Here is a 9,119-nt window from a genome sequence, read left to right as displayed (position 1 = left end):
AACAAAATGTTTTTTATAACTTAATCTTATAAAGGGCAAAAAAATGGAAAAAGATCATAAGTACAAAAAAATTGTGCACTTTTTATAAGTGCATAGAATATTTGAATAGCAGAAAACAGGAACAGCAATATTCACCATGCCTTACGTACCTGGTGGAGACTGCAATGTGGGAAATGTGACAAAAGGAAAGGAATGTGATGGATGTTTCCCAAGTAAATCCAAAAGTCCAATCGTTGTTAAGATATGTAGACCAATAAATCATAATGTTAACAGACTGGGCTACGGCAATCGTTTTCCATCAAACCAAGGAGACTGCTGCAAATGTCGTGCGCACAAAGGATATGCTAACCAAATGGTATCCAATCAAAATAAAATAGCTAACTTCGATCTAATTAATCGCATAAATGACGCAAGTGGAATGAGTCCAATGCTAACATATACGGCAACACCTCCTGGAGGACCGCCAGGTAAAAGGAAGTGTGATAATTGTATAAACATACTACGTGACAAAGAGCTCCAATTATTAAAGAAAGAACAAGAAATATTAAAAATCAAGACACATTTCACAAATCTTCCAAAGAGTGGCGGCCAAGAAGGACTAGGAACAAACTGTGAGCATTGCTTCAAAGCTCTTCGTGAAAAGGAATTCGAGTTATTTAGAAAAGAGCAAGAAATAGCAAAAATGAAGATGGCTGTTGTTGCGAAGAGTCCTTTAGATACTCAAGCAAAAGTAGACAGGGCAAGATGTACTAATTGTTTCAAGGCCCTGCGTCAAAAAGAATTAGAACTAATTAAAAAAGAACATGCACTAATGAAGAATATGACTCGCCCGAATATAAATGTGAAAAACTTGAACTACTGCAGTTGCTGTAGAGATAAGAAAAAATCATCAATTAATCAAATGAAGAAACAAGAAGAATTGAGAAAAAAGAATCGTGACAATTGCTTTAAACAACTTCGCATGAAAGAAATCCGACTTTTAGCGAAAGAGAGAGAAATTGATAAGAAGATCCAGAAGTTTAGAGAGGAAAGTATTGCCAAAGCCAAGATGGATTTGGAAAAAACTCCGGATCCAAGACTTATAAAACCAACGACACAAGAGGTTTTAAAATGCTCGTGTAGCTGTACAGGTTTACCAGAACCCATTAAAGAAAAAGAGAAGCCGCCAGGTATTTGTAAATACTTATATAAAAAATTCCCTACGGCCCCCGGAGGTCGGCGTGGTCAGACGATGCCGATGGTAACGGTGAAATCACAAGACACAAAACTTTCCGCCAAAGCACTCAAAGAACGCAAGTGCTCACGTCCTTGTTGTTTCATAAAAATGGCATCCAATATGGCTGCATGTTTCTTGACTCCACCGAAAGTCAAGAAGCCAAAAGAACTTCCAGAAACATGCAGGTTTATGAAAATGCTACCTTGGTGTAGCCCAGGTCAACCCAAGACGGACATAAAATGTTGTATTGTGCCAACTAAGCTCGAACAACCGCCGCCAATCAAAGAACAAATAAGAATTGAAGAACGTATTAAAAAGCAAAAGGCTATAGCAATCAAGGCTGCGAAGGCTGCCGCCAAGTCTGCTTCGCCGTACAGAGTCGATACGATCGGTCAGATAAGGCCAGGAAAGATTAGGCCTTCGTCCAAGGAAAAGCTGAACGTTTTGGAGGCTGAAGTGCTCAGATCATATGGGCCTAGGGGCCTTCAAGCGTACAAGACTAAGATGGCTGAACTTAAGATTGATACTCAAGTAGCCCATGCTAAACTTCCTAAAAAAATACATTCCGGGGAGGAACGATTCCAGACTGAAATGCCAAAAAAGTATACGTTTAAAGAAGCTAAGCATTTCATCTCTAAGATGGGCGTCCCAGGCCGTCCCAGTTACCAGGTCCCAGGCCGTCCCAGTTTCCAGGTCCCAGGTGGTCCCAGTTCCCAGGTCCCAGGCGGTCCCAGTTCGTCCGAATCGCCGGTCCCAAGAGAATCTCGAGGCTTCTATTCATCGACCAGGCTCGGTGCTGATCAGGGGATCGAAGTGCCTGGTTCGAAGTTTACAAGCACAAGGGGAACTTTCAAGACCAAAGTCTATGATCGGGCGACCAAAGCAGCCAAGCAATTTAGAACGAAAGTCGAGCCAGGTTATGCTAAAAAGCCTGGAGAATATATTGAGGAAGGCGGTGGTTATAAGCCAGAAGGAGCTTACAGCGCAACCAAAAGGCCAATAACATCCAAGACCATCGTTGATGAACGCCGGGAAGACCGAATGGCAGTAGCAAAACAATCAAAATCTAAGATCATGATAGGTGATGACGGGTTTGAAGTGCCTCAAAAATACAAAGCCATATTTGCAGATGATAAGACCGAAGTATCAAGAAAATTTAAGGCCAAGATGAAAGACTGGGGAGAAAATTCCAAAAAAGACCAAAAATATGCGAAAAAATATGGTTACGAAAAAGGGAGGGAGGTTGAAGATGCATTGCCTAGAAAATACAAAATATTCGGTAAGGGTGAAGATGAAGTGCCAAGAAAATACAAAATATTCGGTAAGGATGAAGAGCCTAGAAAATACAAAATATTCGGTAAGGATGAAGAGCCTAGAAAATACAAAATATTCGGTAAGGATGAGGATGAATTGCCTAGAAAATACAAAAAATACAGAAAAGAAAGGGATGATTACGAAAGTGCATTACCCAAACGATACAGAACAAAAGTTGGCGATGAAGGGTACGAAGTGCCCAGAGGATACGGGAGTAGACACGGATCGGGAGATTACTACGATGAATTCCCGGGAGAATATGGTTCCAGGGAGAAAATGAGAGGTCCTATACCTTGGTACCCTTCTGCCCCAGATTCATTCCCTAAGTATTTTAAGTTGTTTGGTCGCACGCTAGTGTATTGTGCAGGGTGCTGCATTGGTATTCCATGTATTTTGTTTTTGTGCCTATGTTTCTTAATGTCTTCTTGCTCTGATTAGACTTGCTAAATTAAAGTACAATTACCTTAAAATCCTTTTATCAATTTATAACCATAAAATGTTATAATATGTAGAGTACAATTAAATAAAAAAAATAAAAAATTTTTTGGACAATATTACACAGATCGACCTAGCCCCAAACTAAGCAAGTTATGAGTACATACTAGGCGACGTACATACTTATATACATAGAAAACACTCCATGACTCAGGAACAAAATATCCGTGCTCATCACACAAATAAACGCCCTTACCGGGATTCCAAGTTCCAACCCGGGATCATCGGCTTCATAGGCCGAGTCACAAGTTGTGGAGATAGAATAGAGTCCCGGGAGAGGACAAGGATAGTTTTACTATCGAAATTACTTTTCTTCGTAGGTACTATTGTTAATCTTGGTACTAAAGAAGAGACAGGGCGGAGGGCCCATACATACTTACCTACTGTACTATTTGATACATTCCACGACTCTTCTCTTTCCGAACAGACTGTATCTCCTAGTGAGTATTATATTCTTTGCTCTGTATCTAGTTCTAGTTTACTCCTTGCTCACCATACATTTTAGCATTTTCCATAAAGTTATAATCAAAGAGTATAGTAAGTTGATAGTAAGTATATTAGGTATATGGTTATATTATCTTTGTTACTGCTGTCACTCACGTCAGAAATGACAGAAGTGTCACAACATTATGAAGCTTGATATAATTAGTTTACGTTATTTTTATAATAAGGAACATTTTATACGTTATGTATATAGTTTTAAATAAAATAAACGGCATTAACAATTGCATAACGCTTTATAATCACTTTGGTACATGAGACTCACAGCATTCACAACTACATATGAAGAACAATCACCCTACGAAATATAACAGCGAACGGTATCGCGTCATAACCTTTGATAATGGCCATACGGAGTACAGAAGTCCATCTTTAATAGGATATCTTAGCTCTGTAAAGAAGTGGTTTAAAGCCTCTTCCGATAAATCTTTGTCGAGGAAAGATGTAGCGACTACAGTTACGTTTTCGAAGGGAGTACAAAAGAGTAGATCTGGTAGCGCAATAGCACTGAAATCTATCAGCAGTACGTATTATTCATGTTATCATTTCGTCATGGCATAGGTAGGTAGTGGAGGAGACATGCGGCGGGAATCATGACAGCCAGAATCAGGACAAGAAATGTGGATTAAAACATTTAAAATTAATACTTAGTTTTGATTCGGGAATCCTCCTCCGCTCATCTTCGCCTCAGTGGAACGGCTTAAGGGTCTTTGAGACCTTAATACAATAAGGATATTTCATACCAATATTTTAATGCTACACTGCCGTGTATAAGGCAAAGGACCTAATGATGCTGTTTAATTGTATAAAGAACCGAGAAACAGCAACATGCCTAACAGACCATTGGGCTTGGTGGTAGACCTTATCTCAATGCAGTAGGGTTTGTTGTAGCCAAATGAACTGTAATAGTACTCTAATCAGGACTATCAGGAGTAGCATCATCGACAGCACAGCTAGTGTAACAGTGTGGACGAATTCATAGAGCTCTGCCGTTCTCGAGATCGTTCTCCGTTTACTATGGGAGTTATTCTCGAAATATGAGTAAAACGTTACCCATACAAAGTGGATAACTTGCTCGAAAACGGCAGAATTCTACTCTACTTCGTCCACATTCTACATTGTAACACTAGCTGTGCTTGTAGCTTCACCCGCACGCCTCCTTCAGTTTGAGTCATCCCACCTCCCTTCTTCCAGGGAGTAGGTAGTTAAACCAATAGCCTGGTTAAACATAGCTGCCAAATTTCATTAGTTTCCGTTTTGTTGGTTTGTTTTATGGGTTTAATATGTACATATGACTTTAGACACCAAATAAAGAATAACTATGCAAATATTATATTTTTAGGTAATATTTTAAGAAGATACACACGCAGCAAAACACTTAGTCTGGAGGATATAAAACGAATGTTCGGGAAAAATAATAGCTCTTTTGAAAAAGGCCTGTCTAGTAAAAAAAGAAGTTCCAGAACGAAAGTTAAGAACGAAGAACATTGTAACAACTATGATAGAGACTTACAAGTTTTATACAGTTGTGATACACATAAGTTATCTGAAAAAGTACCTCAGCACATACCCACAAATGCTATTAGCAAAAGCACCACCTCAAGCTTAGAATCTTCAGTTAATAGGGGCCGTGGAGTAAAACTAGTAAATACATGGAATTGTGGTAGAAAAGTGTGTTGTAAACCACCCAATCGTGTAAAGTTTCATTGTGATTATCGTTCTAAGTATTGTAATAGCAAAATACCCTATCCGTATAATTTGGAGAGACCGGCATGGGGGAACAAATCCTCTCAACATCGCGATGCAAAGGTATTTGCTGATCGAGCTTGTTCGGTCATATCTGCTTGCATATGCTGCCCTTGTGGACGGAAACTGGCTCGTAAACCAGATCACTACACTCACACGCCCACAAAGAGCTGTCGATGTTGTTCTCCTAGGCAACAGGCGGCAGGCAGGGAGGCAGGTCCAAGAACTGACTATCCCAATGCTCAGACGTATAACAAGAATAACTTATTTGCACCGAAAATAGAAGCCGGTCAAACAACTGATTATACCAATGCTCAGTCATCCAATAAAATTCGTAGTTGTAATTGTTGCTCCAAGCAAAAGGAACGTAGCCCTAAAACTGATCACGACAATGCATATAAAATAACCTGTCCGTATAATTTGGAGAGATCTTCATGCGAGAAAAAATCCTCTCAACATCGCGATGCAAATGTGTTTCCTGATCAAGCTTGTCCGGTCGTATCTGCTTGCATACGCTGCCCTTGTGGAGGGAAACTGGCTCGTAAACCAGATCACTACACCCACACGCCCACAAAGAGCTGTCGATGTTGTTCTCCTAGGCAACAGGCGGCAGGCAGGGAGGCAGGTCCAAAAACTGACTATCCCAATGCTCAGACGTATAACAAGAATAACTTATTTACACCGAAAATAGAAGCCGGTCAAACAACTGATTATACCAATGCTCAGTCATCCAATAACATTCGTAGTTGTTGTTGCTCCAAGCAAAAGGAACGTAGCCCTAAAACTGATCACGACAATGCATATAAAATAACCTGTCCGTATAATTTGGAGAGATCTTCATGCGAGAAAAAATCCTCTCAACATCACGATGCAAATGTGTTTGCTGATCGAGCTTGTTCGGTCGTATCTGCTTGCATACGCTGCCCTTGTGGAGGGAAACTGGCTCGTAAACCAGATCACTACACCCACACGCCCTCAAAGAGCTGTCGATGTTGTTCTCCTAGGCATCCATCCAATGACATTCGTAGTTGTTGTTGCTCCAAGCAAAAGGAACGTCGCCCTAAAACTGATCACGACAATGCATTCAAAATAGATTTCGGTTTAACAACAGATTTTACCAATGCTTATTCATCTAATAAAAAGTGTAAATATGCAGCTTGTTGCGCACAAATAGAAAAACAAGCTGGTGTAAAATCTGATCACGTTACTACCCACAAGTCTACTAGCTGCTATACCTTAAATAGACAACAAAAGCTACAACAAGCGGATCTAAACACTTACGCCATTACTCAGACATTTAGTAACATATGTACATGTGATCCTCCCGGACAGAAAACAGATCTCAAATCTGATTACGTGTGTGGTGAGCCTTTCCGAAAGGATGTTGTCGATAATCAAACGTCATACAATAATATGTTTACATGTTGCTTCCCTATCCGGAACCGAGGCGGTCAAAAAATTGAGAGTACGAGCATCCAAACTTCATACAATAGATTGTGTTGTTGTCTTCACCGAACGGATGATAGTCCAAGATATTACGGCAAAACTCAGCGGAAATTGAGGAGTGCTAAAAAGAAAAAGAAATTAAGGTGTTACTGTTTATGTACAAAAAAGTGAGTATTCCACAAATTTTATTCTCTATTGTAATTTACTGTTTTATTGTAACACACATGGTTAATATGGTTAATATGTTGCAGGTCAAGATCTCAAAAGACTCATAACAAAAAATCACAAACCTATTTTAGTCAGTTACAACGAAGAAATCTCAGCGTGCAAACTCGGATTTGTCGGCAGTCATCGGTACGGGTTCGAATCTTGCGGACACCAGTTAAGAAACGTCGTTGCCGTTGTTTCCAGACTCAGACTCTTCCAGAGTATCACGACTGCTCTTGTCAGGTCAACCCTGGATCACACGTACTAAGAGACACCGCACTTCGTACTTCGCCCATTATCAATCAACGTCAACCTCTGTTAGAAGAAACCAGTAAAGTAAAACAAAATATTGCAGCGGAAGCTTCAAAAGTAATGCCCCTAAGAGAATGTACTTGTCTACAAAAAATAATTAATAAACAGGACATTGTGCCCGACCAAAAAAAGCCATATATACTTTACCATAACAGTGCACGGGGATGGTTGGTAAAACCCCTGCGCAAGCGAGAGTGTCCTGACAGTCCTGACGATGACGCAACAAAACTGGGTCTAACTGAAGAAGACGAACTACTCCAAATAGACTTGACGGCGGTAAATAATGATAAATATAATAAATCAAGCAGTGAATCTGAATGTTATTATTCTAGAAATGTGCATGAATGTACTTGTTCCAAAGGATTATTCGAAAAGGGTAAAAAAACTTTACTTAGAAATGAATTAGATTTAAATAGTCATGGGAACAATGCATCCAGACACGTGCTTAAAAACAGTTCAAGCAGCAGTGATCATAAACATAAAGTTTGTAATTGTAATTTTAAAAGAAATTTTCAGGTTCATTTTTGCTCTTCTAAACATGAACGAAAGGTGAAAATGTGTCCACACAATGAAACAAATTGCTCTCGCCTTGAGACAGCCTGTTCAAAGCATAATACCATGTGTACACGCAGAGGACCAGAATGTTCACGCAGAGGGCCAGAGTGCTCAAGCAGAGAACCAGAATGTTCATGCATAAAATCTAAGTGTTCACGCAGAGGATCAGAGTGTTTACGCAGAGAACCTGAGTGTTCACGTAGAGGACCAGAGTGTTTAAGCATAGAACCAGAATGTTTACGCAGAGAGCCTGAGTGTTCACGTAGAGGACTAGAGTGTTCAAGCAGAGAACCAGGATGTTTACGCAGAGAGCCTGAGTGTTCACGCAGAGGACAAGAGTGTCCAAGCAGAGAACCAGAATGTTTACGCAGAGAGCCTAAGTGTTCACGTAGAGGACTAGAGTGTTCAAGCAGAGAACCAGGATGTTTACGCAGAGAGCCTGAGTGTTCACGCAGAGGACCAGAGTGTCCAAGCAGAGAACCAGAATGTTTACGCAGAGAGCCTGAGTGTTCACGCAGAGGACCAGAGTGTTTACGCCGAGAACCTAAGTGTTCATGTAGAGGACCAGTGTGTTCAAGCAGAGAACCAGTATGCTCATGCAGAAGATCAAAGTGTTCACGCAGCGAATCAACATGTTCACGCGGAGGACCAAAATGTTCACGCAGAGGAAAACAATGTCAGCGTAATGGACCAGCTTGTTCAAGCCGTGATAAAGGATGTTCACCGAGCAAAAGGCTTGGAAAGTATGTTTGTAATTGCTGCCAAAATGGATGGTGTAATGCTGGTATATATGAGTGTTCTTGTTGTAGAGATAAAAGGTGTAACTTAAGAAGTGCTATGCATCGTGCCCGAATTAAAATTCGTGAGTGTTTCTGTAGCCCAGCACCTTGTAATTTCGCAAATGATTGTGAATGGTTGTGCCCGTACGGAAATAATCGCACTCCAATAAATTGCTGTGATAACTGCTGCCGCGGTTGTGGAAAGTGTTGCAAGTGCTTTATGCTCTGCATAACCGCTGTTTTTTGGGTCCCCGTCGTGATGTTAGTGTATTTCTTGCAGCAGGTACTCTTTAATTCGTGTTTTTGAAGAGTTATGTTTTATAAAGTATCTTGGTCCAAAAACGTTTTTACTGTATAAGTACTCGATTAAGGCACATTTTAAGGTATTGCGTAGAGTGTAGACCATCTAATGTAATTAAATATATGTTTATTTTTATTATATAGCCGGTCACAACTTTGTCAGTAGAAAAAGGCGCGAAATTCAAATTTTCTTATGCACGATTTTAACCCTTCGCGCCTATTTTTTTTTAAATTTGGCCCTCTTTTCT

At 40.2% G+C, this 9,119-nt stretch overlaps 1 protein-coding gene across 1 annotated transcript; it reads left to right on the top strand.

Moving 5' to 3' along the window:
• LOC134743382 (uncharacterized) lies at positions 1-8,478 on the top strand. Its single transcript, XM_063676773.1, has 4 exons — positions 1-1,895; positions 1,977-2,826; positions 7,393-7,513; positions 8,353-8,478. The coding sequence occupies exons 1-4, from the start codon at positions 137-139 to the stop codon at positions 8,476-8,478; spliced, it is 2,856 nt and encodes a 951-aa protein (XP_063532843.1). The 5' UTR covers positions 1-136.
• Positions 8,479-9,119: the final 641 nt, after the last annotated feature.

Source organism: Cydia strobilella, chromosome 8, assembly GCF_947568885.1.
Source record: "Cydia strobilella chromosome 8, ilCydStro3.1, whole genome shotgun sequence".
Classification (NCBI taxonomy): Eukaryota; Metazoa; Arthropoda; class Insecta; order Lepidoptera; family Tortricidae; genus Cydia; species Cydia strobilella.
The sequence above is the reverse complement of the archived record's forward strand: the minus strand, read 5'-3'. Positions and strand labels throughout refer to the sequence as shown.